The sequence below is a fragment of the Manis pentadactyla genome, chromosome 9, assembly GCF_030020395.1.
Source record: "Manis pentadactyla isolate mManPen7 chromosome 9, mManPen7.hap1, whole genome shotgun sequence".
Taxonomy (NCBI): Eukaryota; Metazoa; Chordata; class Mammalia; order Pholidota; family Manidae; genus Manis; species Manis pentadactyla.
This window is the reverse complement of record NC_080027.1, coordinates 88,434,503-88,449,922: the sequence shown is the minus strand read 5'-3', so window position 1 is coordinate 88,449,922 and position 15,420 is coordinate 88,434,503. Positions and strand designations below refer to the sequence as shown.

At 45.8% G+C, this 15,420-nt stretch overlaps 1 protein-coding gene across 1 annotated transcript in view; it reads right to left on the bottom strand.

Moving 5' to 3' along the window:
• The window catches only part of PTPRJ (protein tyrosine phosphatase receptor type J), a 223,209-nt gene extending 209,180 nt beyond the window's left edge, over positions 1 to 14,029 (bottom strand). Inside the window, exon 1 of the mRNA XM_036923938.2 lies at positions 13,598 to 14,029. Coding sequence (XP_036779833.2) covers positions 13,598 to 13,849 — 252 coding nt within the window. The 5' untranslated portion in view covers positions 13,850 to 14,029. The remainder of the gene's footprint in view (positions 1 to 13,597) is intronic.
• Between the last annotated feature and the right edge of the window lie 1,391 nt (positions 14,030 to 15,420).

Below are 15,420 nucleotides of genomic sequence, written 5' to 3'. Positions count from 1 at the left end.
TGTCTTTTTATTGGTGCATTCAGTCTATTTACATTTAGGGTGATTATTGAAAGATATGTACTTACTGCCATTGCAGGCTTTGGATTCGTGGTTACCAAAGGTTCAAGGTTAGCTTCTTTAGTACCTTACCATCTAACTTAACTCACTTATTGAGCTATTATAAACACAGTCTGATGATTCCTTATTTCTCTCCCTTCTTATTCCTCCTCCTCTATTCTTTATATGTTAGGTGCTTTATTTTGTGCTCTTTTGTGTTTCCCTTGACTGCTTTTGTGAGTAGTTGATTTTATTTTTTGCCTTTAGTTAGTATTTAGTTGGTCTGCTTTCTTAGGTGTGATTTTATTTTCTCTGTTGACATCTATTTAGCCTTAGGATTGCTTCCATCTAGAGCAGTCCCTCTAAAATACCCTGTAAAGGTGGTTTGTGGGAGGCAAATTCCCTCAACTTTTGCTTGTCTGGGAATTGTTTAATCCCTCCTTCATATTTAAATGATAATTGTGCTGAATACAGTATTCTTGGCTCAAGGCCGTTCAGTTTCATTGCATTAACTATATCATGCGATTCTCTTCTGGCCTGTAAGGTTTCTGTCGAGAAGTCTCATGATAGCCTGATGGGTTTTCCTTTGTAGGTGACCTTTTTTCTCTCTGGCTGCCTTTAATACTCTGTACTTGTCCTTGATCTTTGCCATTTTAATTACTATGTGTCTTGGTGTGGTCCTCCTTGGGTCCCTTGTGTTGGGAATTCTGTGTGCCTCCGTGGTCTGAGTGACTATTTCCTCCCCCAGTTTGGGGAAGTTTTCAGCAATTATTTCTTCAAAAACACTTTCTATCCCTTTTTCTCTCTCTTATTCTCCTGGTACCCCTATAATGCAGGTATTGTTCCATTTGGATTGGTCACACAGTTCTTTTAATATTCATTCATTCCTGGAGATCCTTTTATCTCTCTTGGCATCCGCTTCTCTGCATTCCTGTTCTCTGATTTCTATTCCATTAACAGCCTCTTGTACCTTGTCCATTCTGCTTTTATGTCCTTCCAGAGATTGTTTTATTTCTGTATTCTCCCTCCCAACTTTATGTTACCTCTTGCATATTTCTCTGCAGCTCTGTCAGCATGGTTATGACCTTCATTTTGAATTATTTTTCAGGAAGATTGGTTAAATCTATATCCCAAGGTTCCCTCTCAGGGAATGTCTGTGTGATACTGGTCTGGATCAAATTCTCCTGCGTTTTCATGGCGATAGAAGTAGTCATGGGCAGTTGTCACGTGTGTCTTCTGGGAGAACATAGTACCTTCCCACTTGCTCATCGCCTTCCTCTCCTGCAAGAATGGCGACCCCTAGAGGCTTGTGCTGGGCAGCTGCACGCCCACAGGGTCTCTGAGTCTGGCCCTGGTGGCTGCAGGGGAGGCTCTGCACAGCTACTGTGGGCGTGGCTGGTCTCAGGCTGCTGCTCCACTATGGTGGGGCCACGCCGGAGGTGGAACGGGTAGGAGGCTATTTATCACTGTGAAGGGCCTTAGAGCTGCTCTGCCGCCCAGGGGGTTAGGGTGCCCGGAGTTCCCCAGGATTCCCAGCTGCTAGGCTGAGTGTGCCAGGATGCTTCCATCCAGCTGTGAGGCTCCTGTCCCTTTAAGACTTTCAAAAAGCTCTCACTTTTCTTTTGTCCCAGGAGCACCAGCTATGGGAACCCACTCGCAGGTTTTACTGTTCCGTTTCCCTATTATCCAGCACACCACACACTGTGTGTCTGCGTTCCCAGTGCGGATGCCTAAGGCTGGGCATTTAGCAGTCCTGGGCTCCATCTCCCTCCCCGCTCCGACTCCTTTCCTCCCACCAGGGAGCTGGGGTGGGGGGCGTGCCCAGGTCCCACCAGGCCACAGCTTGTATCTTACCCGCTTCGTGAGGCACTGGGTTCTCACAGGTGTAGATGTAGCCTGGCTGTTGTACTGTATCTTCTGGTCTCTCTTTTAGGAATAGCTATATTTGTTGTATTTTCAAAAATATATATGGTTTTGGGAGAAGATTTCTGCTGCCCTACTCACGCCACCATCTTGGCTCCTCCCCTCAGGGGTTTTTTAACAATTTTTTAGTACCTAAAATCCAGATTCCAGGGGAGCGCAACAGCTAAGCACTGCGTGCATCTTCCCAAAAAAAAATCAAAGGCTGGTCACAAACTCAGTGGTCAGACAGAGGCTGAGGGTCTGAGTCTTTTCCCCAGCCAACACGTCATCTTTTTTCTTTTCTAATATTTATGTGCTGAACAATTCTTTGTGACACATACCTTATTTTGTGTACTTCCTTGAACAGCCCTCTTATCACTACTATTTTATAGTTGAGGAAACCCAGACCCAGAAAGGTCAACCAACACGGTTAAGAAGAAACAAGGAATTCCCACCCAGGCATCTGGCTCCAGAACCTGGGCTTTTCACCACTGCATCATACTGTCTCTCAGCCCCATGAGCGAGCCCAGAGCAAAATCATCACCAAAGCTGACTTCACAGTGCCAGATATCCACTGACAGAGGGAGGGGCTCCCAGCAGATAAATACAGTGAAGGTAAATTGGAGATTATCAATTTTAGAGAAGCCCAGGTCTGAGCTATGAAAACAATTTCAGTATTGGGTCTAAACTATAATAAGAATGCAGGACCAAGAATAAGGGAAAAGGTGGTATCAGGCAGAGTGGTTTGTCAATGAGAGGAGCTTGAAATGGGTTGAGGCATGAAGTCAAAAGATGGGCATTTGATGATAAGGCCAAAATATATGTAGCAGGTGCAGGTGTCACCACTTAGGAGACAAAGAGCCTGGAGAGTGCTCAACCTGAAAGAGATGGTGAGTGGTTGTTAAAAAGACCTCCCTGAGGTAAGGATCTGAGGGGCTGGGATGGCTCAACAAGCAGGGAAAAAAGGCTAGCAAGCCACTATTCTTCTCCAGTATTAGGCTGGCTTTGGCTGGTTATATGTGGTCCCTCACTTGAGAGCTTCATCTCTACCATAATTAACATTACCCTTGTTTAGAGAGTTATGGTTCTAGGTGAGCACAGGAGATCTTCAGACACACTGACGCATCTTAAATAAAAGCTCTCACCCCTCCTTCCCCCACAATTTCTCTCCAACCAGTGGGACTTGGTGACCACTGGAGACAACAAAACTCTGAGGCATCAAGGCCGGCAGAAGTTATCTGAAAACCTTCACAGCAGCTCTCAACCTTGGGTACATGGCAGCTGTAGCCCCAAAGTCAGGATGTGTTATATTCTAACAGAGAGGGGTGAGCTAGGAGTGAACGTTTAAGGGTCTACATCCCAAGTGCCACAAACTGGACTGGGTTGCTTTACACACCTTCCCACCTTTAAGCCTAACAACCCGTGGCTCTGCAATTATTACCTATTTTCCAGATGACAAAACAGGTTCTAAGAAGCTTGAGTACCTGGGCAGAGAGCAGAGCCACAGGATTTGGATCCATGCCTCTGCTGTCACCAAAGCCCATGCTCTTTTCCATGGTCTTCTTACAGAACACCCTGAAGTCATACCGTCCATGCCCAATTTCAAGCTCTATGAAATCCAAATTCAGTCACAACAGGAAGGCCAAGGACCCAACAAGATGCACTATGGCATCCATTTAGTTGCAGCCAAGGCCCCAAAGTTTCAGGCAGCCTTTACCACTTTTGGCTCCACGACCTAAAATCCATGGCAAAGATACTCATTTTCTGTGGCTTTGAGAAGCATGTTGTTCCTGCTGCACCATGGCTCTGAGCAGCAAATGTCCATGTGCCACCATCACACAGGAAGATAGCCTCCCTCCCACCTGTGAATGGCCCTGGAGCCCAGCTGCCCTCCCAGGATTCAGACATGCACTGGCCCGTGTAGGCAGTCCTCATGCCCTCAAGGGAGCCTACAACTAGCTGGGTGATGTTCTGGCACAGCACATGGCCACGGACTGGATTTTAACTCTCTGGGCCTGTTTCTTTCCCTGTACCTCTGTCATAGGATTACAAGAGTTACTATGTACAAAGTGCTGACAACAGTTTGTAACAAATATTCAACCTATCATAGCTGCTATTGTTATTTTTTATTATCTCAACTTATCCTAAGATAATTAGATACATGTTCTGAGATTTAATCACAGTGTCATCTGAATAGTGTCCATCATGGCATAAAATGCTGGATATAAACTAGACGACCAATCACAGGACAAATGAGATAAGTTAAGGTATTTCCATATACTTCAGTGGGATGTAACAGCTAAAAGTTATACAAGAGAAGAATATTTACTGGCAAGGGAAAATGTTTGTAACATACTGTCACTACTTCATAAACTGTCACAAACCTCCCAGGAGAAAAAAGTGAACTGAGGTTCTGAGGAGTTGAGGTTTCTTTGTTGTCTCCTGTATTTGCTGAAAAATTCTGGACACACATTTGGTATAATATAATCTATAATAAGTCCATGTCTGTTTTCAAAATACCTTCCATAGAGTAACAGTGACCCTCCAGGAAGAAGGCTCATGTTTATGCTCTGACTTCCTGGGATACCCTTACTGTGTCAAAAATAAAATAACAAAATGTGTAGGAGGTAATCCTATTTTAGGATACACAAATGGATGGATGAATGGATGGATCGGGTGAGGGGAGACAGAGAGTGAGAGACAGAACAAGCATAAAAAAAGACAAAGATTATCCATCAAAATGGTACTTGGAATTAACTTTAGAGGAGTGAACATTACAGGTAATCTTGCTTTCTTCTCTTATTTACCTATATTTCTAATTCTTAAATCAAAAAATAAAAATCCAGAACACAGATGAAATCAAATCAACCTCTGGATCAGGATCCTCCACCACCTAAGCCAACAGCCTCAAGAGGGCATCAGCATGGGGAGGGTGGGCAACGTGACCTGGAGGTAAAGATTCTGGGCTGAGGCCAAGCAAGGCCCAGTCTGAGTGGCCCAGTACTTGAGATAGGTGGTGAAACCTCAGAGCCTGGGAAGTGGTCCTAAATTCTCAACGTACACAAAACAGTCAGCAGTAAGCGTTCACTCTCTATGGAACCCAGCAACCACAGAACACAGAGGATGGCCAATAGCTTGTTCCACTGGGCATTGTCCTGGAAGTTTCCAGAAGGGTAACTACCTAAGGGAAGTCCTCCTCAGCTTTCAGTTGACCCACTCTCTTCCTAATGAACCTCTCCAGAAGCTGGTCCTTCCTGCACCAGCCACTGCAAGATGGTTTTCAGCTACACATGGGGGCAGTGATGAGGTGTAACTGGGGACTTTACACAGGTTTTCCACTGTTTCTGGGAACAGAACCCACCTCCAGCTCCTACCCACCATTCCACCTCCACCTCCTACCCCATCTTTCACCACTCGGTTCCATATATATGTAACAATGACTTCCAGTTTTTTGGGCAATGACTGAAGCCACAATAAGAAATTCACTATATATGCAACTCAGCGCGCACGCGTGCACACACACACACAAAGTATTTATAACTGAAACAACTTTTATGACACAATACTTACCTTCCTACATATAGCAAACTCTATTTTCTATCATTTTTAATGCTGATCATAACTCACTAAATTGATTTTATGACCCACAGTTTTAAATGCACTCCTTTACAGCATGTAAGTCTATGATTTGGTGTTTGAAACTTCACCCTAAAAAGCACATTTTCTGGAACATAATAGGTGGAACCATATACAAATGCTGATATTCAAAGTACCAGAAACATTAATTTCGTATGGTTCAACTTAATTACATATGAACCAAAGTAGGGGACTCAACTGCCCAATTCCCTCTTGTAAGTTAATTCTAAATTTGAGTTATTTTCAAAACTGGTTACACTATGAATGTACATTATTATTGTGCAGAAGACAGATGTCACCTGAATGGACTCATATATGTTGGGGGGCTTTGAAATCTAAGGTAAAAAACAATTTTTTGATCTAAGTGCTGAATTATGCCAGTGTTCCAGCAAAATAACATGATAGAACAACAGCTAATATCTCTTGAAGGTTTATTTCATGCTAGGAGATTGTTGTGTGGATCCATTTAGTCCTGCACAATTGACTTATGAGGTAGGTATTCTTGTTGCCCCCATTTTCCAGATGAGAATAAGTGAGGCTCCACACAGCTATTAGTGGAGGAGCTGGATCTGTAGGACTCCAAAGCCAGTGCACCAAGTGCTGGGCAGCAATCTCCCTCCACAACCACAACCACCTCCTCACAGGTCTCCATCTCCAGGGTTCAGGAACAGGACTACCAGTGTCATCTGCTCTCGATGGGGAAAGAAGCAGCCCATGACACAAGGACATGAAAACATGGTGACCCCTCAGCCACCAGCAAGAAATGCAGGATCACCTTCCTGCTGCGGAAACAGGTAGCAAAGTCAGCTGACTCCCTCGGCCTCCCATCTCCTGCAATTACAACCAAAGAGTATATCTTTAAGCTTTCAGTTGGTGGCATAAAATAACTGCACCTACAGACAATGTACCAGAGATAGGAGGTAGCCACAGCCAGAGCTGGCCAGGTCACAAGATAAGAAATGCTCAAGCCAATATAAGGAGGACCCTGTTTTTACAAGGGACATTGTCAATATTCCTACACTCCTTTGGGGCTAGAACCACACTGGACACTTTACAACCACATTGAGTAGTCATTTAACCCGTATTAATTCAATTATATTCACTTGTCAAAAAGAAACATAATTTAAATTGTGCTATCAGTGAAGCCTGCACTGTTCCATGTTATACATTTATATATACACCATACATACCATCCATTGTAGATTTAATATCTTAAATCCAATTTAAAAGATTGTGTAGCACAATTTTGATAATTCACATTATGGCCTTTTTGCACTAACTTTAAAACCTAACTCTTGAGTAAATGGATTATTTTGTTAAATATTGTTCTTACATTTCTATATGCATTTACAAGGAATTTAACAGAATGTGATATCAATTTATCCAACTAACCTATGTGAGAGGTCCTATTATTATCATTAGCATTTTAGAAATGTGAACATCAAAGGTCAGAAAGGTTAAGGTACCTGCCCAAGATCTCACAGCTAGTTAGGTGGTAGAGCCAGGATTCCAACCAAGCAGTCTGGTTCCAAGTTCTATATTCTCTTCACCACCCAGGGGTATTATTTACCTCTGAATTCCTAAGGAACAAGGGCTTCATCTAAAACAGTTGGAAAATATATATATTTGCAACACAAATGAGAGCCAAAGGAATGACTTCCTTAGTTTCCAGAGAGCTTATACAAATCGATAACAGAGACTTTTTTTTTAAACAAGCAAGGGGTTAACAACAGAAAAAGTGCAAATGGCCCAAAACTTGGGAAATAATGCTCAACTAACTCAAAATTAAAGATGTAAATAAAAGCAACAGGATACAATTTTTCATCTCTCAGACCAGCACACATTTAAAACCTTAACAATCCTCCATTCAGGTGTTGGTATGGAGAAACAGATACTTTCCAAGCCTGTGAGTACAGGTACAAACTGCGGCAATGTTTCTGGAGGACTACTTAACAACAGCTATCAAATTTCTAGATACATGTACCCTTTAATCCAGCAATCCTAAAATTAGAAATTTACCCCTATGAACATCCTTGTGCAAGTCACAATAAATATACACAAAAGACATTCTCTGAAACATGATTTGTAAAAGGGGGAAAGGGGAGGCTAAAAACAACTAAATGTTCATTGATAGGAGAATAAATTGGGGTAAATTCACACGTCAGAATACCCAGGCAGTCATTTAAAAGAATGAGTTCAAACTATAGGTACAGATATAAAATAATCTCCAAGACAACTAATTTATTAAAAGGCTAACTAGAATATAATGTATATTTATGTTTTCTTTAATGGAACTTTTTTAAAAGATGCAAAAAGATACTTGTGTACATTACACAGAAATTTTGTTTTTCCCACAGTGGTTATCCTTGAAGAAGAGTTATACTTTTCTAACATTATATAGTTTTAAATTGGAGGGTTTTTAACCTGAGATTCATGGGCTCTTTGAAAGAGTCTATGAAACCCCTGAAATCAGATACAAAATTGTAAATATGTACATTCCTCTTGAGGAGAGAATTCTTCCCTTTTGCATACTATAAAGGTCTTATACCTCCCATTCCCAGAAAGACTCAGAACCACTATGTTACATACTCCATATTGGTGCTAAGTTTTAATATTCACTCATTTATTCCGAAGTCATGAAGTAACACTGGGCTGGGACCCTGCACAGGCACCAGAACCCCACCCCATTCCTGCCCTAGAGAAGGAGACAGTTTATGGCATAATAGTGACATTGTCTGCTCGAGCCTCAGAAATGGCAACAGGGTACTGCTTCCCTCTAATAGGAAGAAGGAAAAGTGGAACTGAAAATTATTTGCATGTTTAAAATTAGACCTTCTGTGGGAGCTGACACTACTTCACTTTCAAAATGTCCCCCATCCTCCATCTCAGAACCACTACCCCTCCATCCAAGCATTTACATGCCATGGAAATTCTGAGACAACAGGAAGACCACAGCTATCACTACTAAGGAAGTAATAACGAATTTCCTACAGCTCTTGTCCAGAAAAGCCACTGGAGGCCATATGTGATGGTGACAAACCTGCAGAGTGGACTTCTCTGATCTGAGATACCTGCTGCTCCAGGATCTCCATGTGGGGACTCTGCCTCATCATTACACTCTCTCTCTGAAGGGATGACCACGACCTCTCACGCACCGCCTGTATGCGATCAGTCGGCTATGGGTGGTGGGGGTAATGTCTCTCTTCCAAGGCTTGTGAGAGTCAGGAAGACAGTCTGCCTTTCTTTCTTGCCCGTCACCCTGGCCTCCATTCAGTGTCTGCCCTGCATTCAGTATTTCCCAAACTTAAGCAATTTGTCACCTTTACAAGTTTACCATAACCACATCACCCTTACATAATTATTTACTCAACATTTTTCTTTAGATGAACTTATTAAATTTAAACCAACTTAGTTACCATTCTACTACATTTACCTTCACTCTACCTGTATAATATCAAGGGCTTGATAAGCAACTTAGCGTTTTTACTAATAAGGCCTAAAGTAAATAATTCTTAACATTAAAAAAATGTTTTGTGACTGACCTAAGTTCATTTTGCATTCCTGCAAGTGAAAAATACTGATAAATTTTCATTATATAACTACTTGATAAATATGTTATATAAACTAATGACTTGAAGCCTCACCTCTTCTCCCCAAATAACAGCAGCAACCACAACTGGCAATTGCATCGTGCATTAGATTTCACACAGTACTTCGTCTTCTAACTCACTTGATCCCTTCAACTACCCAGTGAAGCAGGAAGTATTAGTCCCATTTTCCAGACAAGGAAATGAGGAGTCACAGAGGTTAAGGAACTTTATGTAGGAACTTTATGCCCAAGTTTATGTAGCTACTAAGTGGCAGAGCGAGGACCTGAACCCAGGTCTTTCCACTCCAGATCACATTCTGTCTCCACTAAGATAGGCTTGCCTCATAAACTCAGGCTCCCAAAGGAACATGAGCAGGAAGGAGAGAACCTGGGTTGTCCTTGTGACCAAAGAACAGATCCTACTGGGTTTGAGATGCAGAAAACCCCAAATGATTCCCTGACCGATCTGGGTTCAGGTACCACAAGACTGTCCACTACAAAAGTCTGTCACTTCATCTCTGGGCTGCACATTGAAACCCTCTAGAACACAAGACACCTTACACATAGGATAGTAAAATGGGGCAATGGGGGCTTGGTTCTATCACATACCAGTTATGAACCCTTTGAAGTTCTGGCCTGTTTTCTCTCAGAAAAAATAGGAATATGAACAGAACCAAATATTTCTGATATGGTCAAATGAGATAATGCATTAAAACCCTTAGCACAGTACCTGCCATGAAAATGTTTAATTAATAGGTATATTAATTATAATGCTATCATCAGCATTATGTTAGAAGGGAAATAACATAGCAAACTGTCTCTGATCCTACACTCAACATAATTCTTTTGACCAAGTAGCAAAGGGACTAAGAAGTAATTGCTAATGATGTGCTGACAAAACTCAGGCCTACAGTCATTCAGCAACCCTGCCTCAGCCTCAACCCCATGCAAAACTTACTTTTAGGAGCCAAATAACCTCTTAGCTGACCAAAATTACTCATGAGAAGCCAGGATCTCCCTGTTCAGGAAACCTTGCATATTCCATGGTTATCGTTATTGTCGGGCTAAACCTGAAGTCAAGTCAAAATCACAGTCTGACCATAAACAAGTTTGCTCTGTTTTCTTACACTGGATGCAAACAAAACATGACCGTTTGGTTTTTCCATTGTTGTTCTGAAGAGAAACAAGAATATTTAAAGTCACCCTTATGAGAATTTAACAAGCAATTTAAAGAGGAGTCAAAGTATTTTTTGGATCCTGGATGAAGGTAATCAGGCTTAAGGATTAGCTATAATAGATAATAAACACAAATATTTTTCACCAGGAAAAAAAAACAGGGGGAAGCAAATCCAAAACAATTATATGAGCAACAAAGCAGCTACAGATCACTAGCTTTTTTCTTTCCTCATTTTAAAGCAGCCCACTATCGAGCTTAAAGAATCTGTCAAAACTACATTTCTGAAGAGGAGGTGGCAAGGGGGGAAAATTGATTTGTCACATTGCCTAAAACATATACATAAACCAAAATTGGTGTGCAAACATGCTACGAGAATGGGTGAAGTCAGACCAACAAAGTCCTCATGTTGGAATCATCTCCGACCATCCTTCCTTCCTGTCTTGGAGAATGGGAATGGGATGCCAGGTTCAAAAATGGCTTTTCTGGTCTTACTAAGCACTGCATTTTCCAGCATCTCCGGGTTCCAGCTTCCACACCCCTTCCTCATAAGTGCCCAAACAGAGGTTCATCTTTTCCATGACTTGTCCTTTTTTTTAACCTGCTATAGTTGATTCCATTTAGACACACACATTATCCAAACCTCACAAAACCAATCCAGTGTTACAGAAATAGACACCTTCACCCACATTTCCTAAACACACAACTTCAGAAATATCAAATATGACTTCCAGCCTCAAATATCTCAAATACTTAACTTTGAAAAACTCAATTTGCAGTTACAGTTTTGGGAGTACACAGTGAGGGAGGGTTGTGCCTACAGTTAAAAGTAACAGCAAAGTAAAAGAAAGGGGGTGTTATGATTAGCATGTATAGTGTGGGGGGGGGGCACGGGGAGGGCTGTACAACACAGAGAAGACAAGTAGTGATTTTACAGCATCTTACTACGCTGATGAACAGTGACTGTGAAGGGGTATGTGGGGGGGACTTGGTGAAGGGGGGAGCCTAGTAAACATAATGTTCTTCATGTAATTGTATATTAATGATACCAAAATATTAATAAAAAAAAAAAGTAACAGCAAAGTGAAAACACGGCCAAAAAAAAAAGCATCCTGAAAACACTGGGCACAGACAAGAGTGGCAGACCCCAGGCTCCGCTCCTCCATGGTCCTGCCCAGGGGGCCTCAGCTTGATCTCTGTCACGTCTGCACCTCAATATCCTCATCTAAAAAAATGAAAAGTTTGAGCTATTTTGAAAGTCTGGTCCAGCTCAAAAATGCATTGAAAATATCCGATATCAAAATGAACTGTCAAATGTGGATTTCAAAAATACTTTTTCAGAGTCTTTTAGATTTCCTACTTTACAATGTATTCAAAAATGAAAAATAAAAAGAGACATCTTGAGTTTCCTCAGAACAAATGAGAGAGGAAGGAAATATCTGAATAGGGTATGAGGGAAGAGCGGCATTATGCTACTGAAATACAAGGAAGGATTGGGCAAGAAATAAATTTACTGGAGAAATTTTTCACTGATTTGAAGCACAGATAGCAACTACAATGAACAAAGCAAAAATAAATAAATAAAATAATTTTAAATGCCCACATATCTGTATATGTACCAAATTAAATGAACAAATAAATGAAGAAAAATATTTCTTTAGTATAAACTTTGATGTAAGAGATTGTCAATCATAAGGCAAAATTTTTTTTAATCTCTTAGACTGCCCTCCATGCACTTCCCCACAGGGACAGGGAGAGGATAGCCCATACACACTCACCTTAGTGATAATCTCACCCTTTAATGTTTACAAAGCTCTTTCGGACGTTGGTCAGTGGAAGCCCCTCAAACCATTCTGTGGGGCAGGTGGTATCACACCCATCCTACAAATGCTGTCAGCTGAGTGTGCTGGAGACTAAAGACCTTGTCCAACCCAGAAGCCTGGCCCTGGAGCTGGTCTTCTGACACCAAATCGAGCATTCTCTGCAGGAAATCACACAGCCTTCCAAAGCCTGCCGAGGTTTGAGGGGACATTAACACCCACTGCTACCCTTTGGGTGGAAAGAATTACTGCTGAGCCCAAGCCCCAGCTCCCTTCTCATCCTGCCTGCTGGGTTTCATTGCTGCTCCAAGGATAATAATGCTTCTGCTCTTGGACAATCCTGTGTTTGTCCTTTAAAAGTTTTCCCTGAAACCAGGTTCCTCCCAGCCAGTAACTCACTTCCCAGGCTTCAAACACCATCTACTTAGAGCTGCTGTCTGCATAAAACAAGCAAGATTTTCATTAACAAAACGCACAGCAGGGCTAACACCACGCCACCTTCCACTGCAGTGCAAGACCCCAGCTGGCTCCTAGAAGGCTGTGACAACAAACCGCTTGCTCAGCTCCCGCGCAAAGGGCTAGGCGATGATGCTCTTTCACTTCCCTCCCTCAAGTTCCTCATCTGTGAAATGGGAACGCCTCCCCAGGTGCTCTGCCTCATCCCCAATGGGAATACCAAGAGGATGAAACGGCGCTTTCAGAAAGGTCGGTCACCAAAACGCCAAGCACAGCGTTATCTGAAAAGCGAAGCTAGAAAACAGGGCGGTGGGGGGTGGGGAAGCTAGAGCCCGCGCCTACAAAGCACGAATTAAACACCCAGGGAAGCAAGCAGGTTCTCCAGGAAGAGGACCGTCCTCCTTGAGGAAAGCCTGCGAGTCTCAGCTTTCCCCGGGGCTGGGGACTTTCCCCAGAAGCAGTGCCCTCGGTCCAGAGGTCCCGGGCCTCTCCCACCGCCCGGCCGCCCAGCCGCCAGGCACCCGGCCCTGCCCGGTTCCCCGAAGCCACCGCTGCCCTTCGGCCCAGCCCCTCGGGCCCCTGAAGGCCGGGTCGGAGGCCGGCCGTGGCTCGGCCAGGCCGCTCGGTTCCGCGTCGTGGGCCCTTCGCAAACACGCCCCCTCGGGCCTCTTCGGGCGGGAGAGCCGGGCCCGCGCCGTGCAGATGTGACCAGCTCCGGGAAGGGCCGGGCTAGAGGCGTTCTGCAGCCAGCGCGGGGGCTTCCAGTGGGAGGCAACGGGCACCCCGGCTCCCGCCGCCCCCGTCTGCAGCTGGGCAGCCGGGGAAGGGGCTCGGTCGCCGGCCCGCAAGGCCCTTCAAGATGGGAGCTCCAGGACGCCGGCCCTCGCCGGCGCCCGCGGAGCCCGCAGGTGGGGCTCATGAGGCAGGTGCAGGGGACGCCAGCCCCGCCCCGCCGCCCGGGCCCGGGCCCTCCCGCCGGCTCACCTGGCCCAGGCGCAGCAGCAGGAGGAGCGGCGGCAGAGCCCAGCGCAGCCGGGGTAAGCGCGGAGGCGGCTGCGCCTCCCGCACCGCTCTCTTCATCTCCCGCACGTCCTGGTACGTGCCCGGGACCCGGGAGTCCGGCTCCGCTGTACGCCCGAACCCGGGCGCCCCTGTCGCCGCCTCCAGCCGCCACCTCCTCCTCCAACCGGTCCACCTAGTCCCCGCTCCGCCCGCCCCGGGCTTCCCCGGGGACATGGCAGAGGCGGCCACACGGCGGAGCCTGGCGCGGCTGCCGCGGAGGGGACGCGTCCCTGGGCGCGCAGGAGCTTCGCGGGGCGGAGCAAGCGGCGCCCACCCCTCGCGCGCGGCGCCCTGATCTCAGCTTTTGCGGGCCCGGCGGCTCCCGCTGCCTCCTCCGCGCGTCAGGCGGCTGGGGCTGCAGGGAGCCGCAGCGAGCGCTCAGCCTCCTCCCTCCTCCTCCCCCTCTGAATATTCATCGCTTCCTCCCGCCCGGGCCGGCCCGGCGGCTGCAGCGCGCCGGGGGCCCTCACAGCCCTCCTGCTGCAGCCCCCGCCCCCGCCGAGCCGGCCGGGAGGGCGGCGGCGCGCCCCGTGCGCGCCCTGGCGGCTCCCCTCCTGCCGGCAGAGGAAGCGCCAGCGGCATACCCGCCCTCTGCGAGCCGGTACTTCTCTGTACGAGCACCGCAGCCTCCGCGCTGTTCCACGGACCGGGTTTGGGTCTCCATATGTGGACCAAGACTCTGAGAAATAGCCAGGCCTGTGTCTGGACAGCAACCCCGCAAAGGCCCGTTTGGTGATCAGGCGCGGGGTTGACTGAACCCCTAAATTGTAGGAGATGTGCTGTTATGTTCTCCCCGCCCCCATCCCCAGGCCTCGGAGACAGCCGGCATTGGAGCAGGTCCAGTGATTAGGACTCCAGCTCTGGCGTATGGTAAGCCTGGCTCTGCTAGTCACGCAGTACTAGCTGTGTGACCTCCGGAGAGGCTTTCACTTCTCTGGGCACACCTTTCCTTATCTGTAAAATGAAGGCAATGCTAGTACCTGGATAGACTCGACTGACGATCCCATGAGATAATGGGCAGAGAAGTCCTGAACACTAGGGCTGACACACAGTGGGCCTCAGTGAATATTAGCTCTCCTGGCAGCTTGCATCACACTGTCAAAGAAGCCCACACCTGAAAGGGGGTGAAGATCACGACAGATGTTAGAACTATGGCCTGCACAGAGGAGAGGACGGAAGGTCTGGGTACTAGGCCCATTGCCCAGGGAGAAGTAATTAGAGAAAAGGCCAAACTAAGGAGTTCCTGGGGAGGGGAAGAGAATTCCAAGGAGGCGGAGAGGTGACACCTGAGCTGGGCTTTGAAGGATGGGTTGAATTTCACCAGATAGAGGTGGGTAGCACCTCAGGAAGTGGGAGCAACTTGGCAAAAAGCAGTAGACAGATGCTCCAAAATTGGTCTTCTGAGAAACAGGGAATGAGAAGGTGGGGGTGGGGGTGGAGGGGCTCATATTTGTGGGAGACTTTGAATAATGAGTCTGGGCTGGATTCTGTGTGCAGCAAGGTGCAAACAACAGGTGTCCACACCAACAGGCCTCCAGACAGCCCTCGTACCTGTCTGCAAGATGGTAGCACACCTTCATTCAAAGGGTCTAAATAGTTGCTACCTGACCGCACACACACAAGCTCAGAAGGTAAGGGGACCTCTCCTGTTGACTTAAATAGCTTGCCAAGTTTTGTGTAAACATGACATAATTATCACAATTCACAAGGAATTCCTCCCTGCCTCCTCCTTTTCCTGGGGCAGA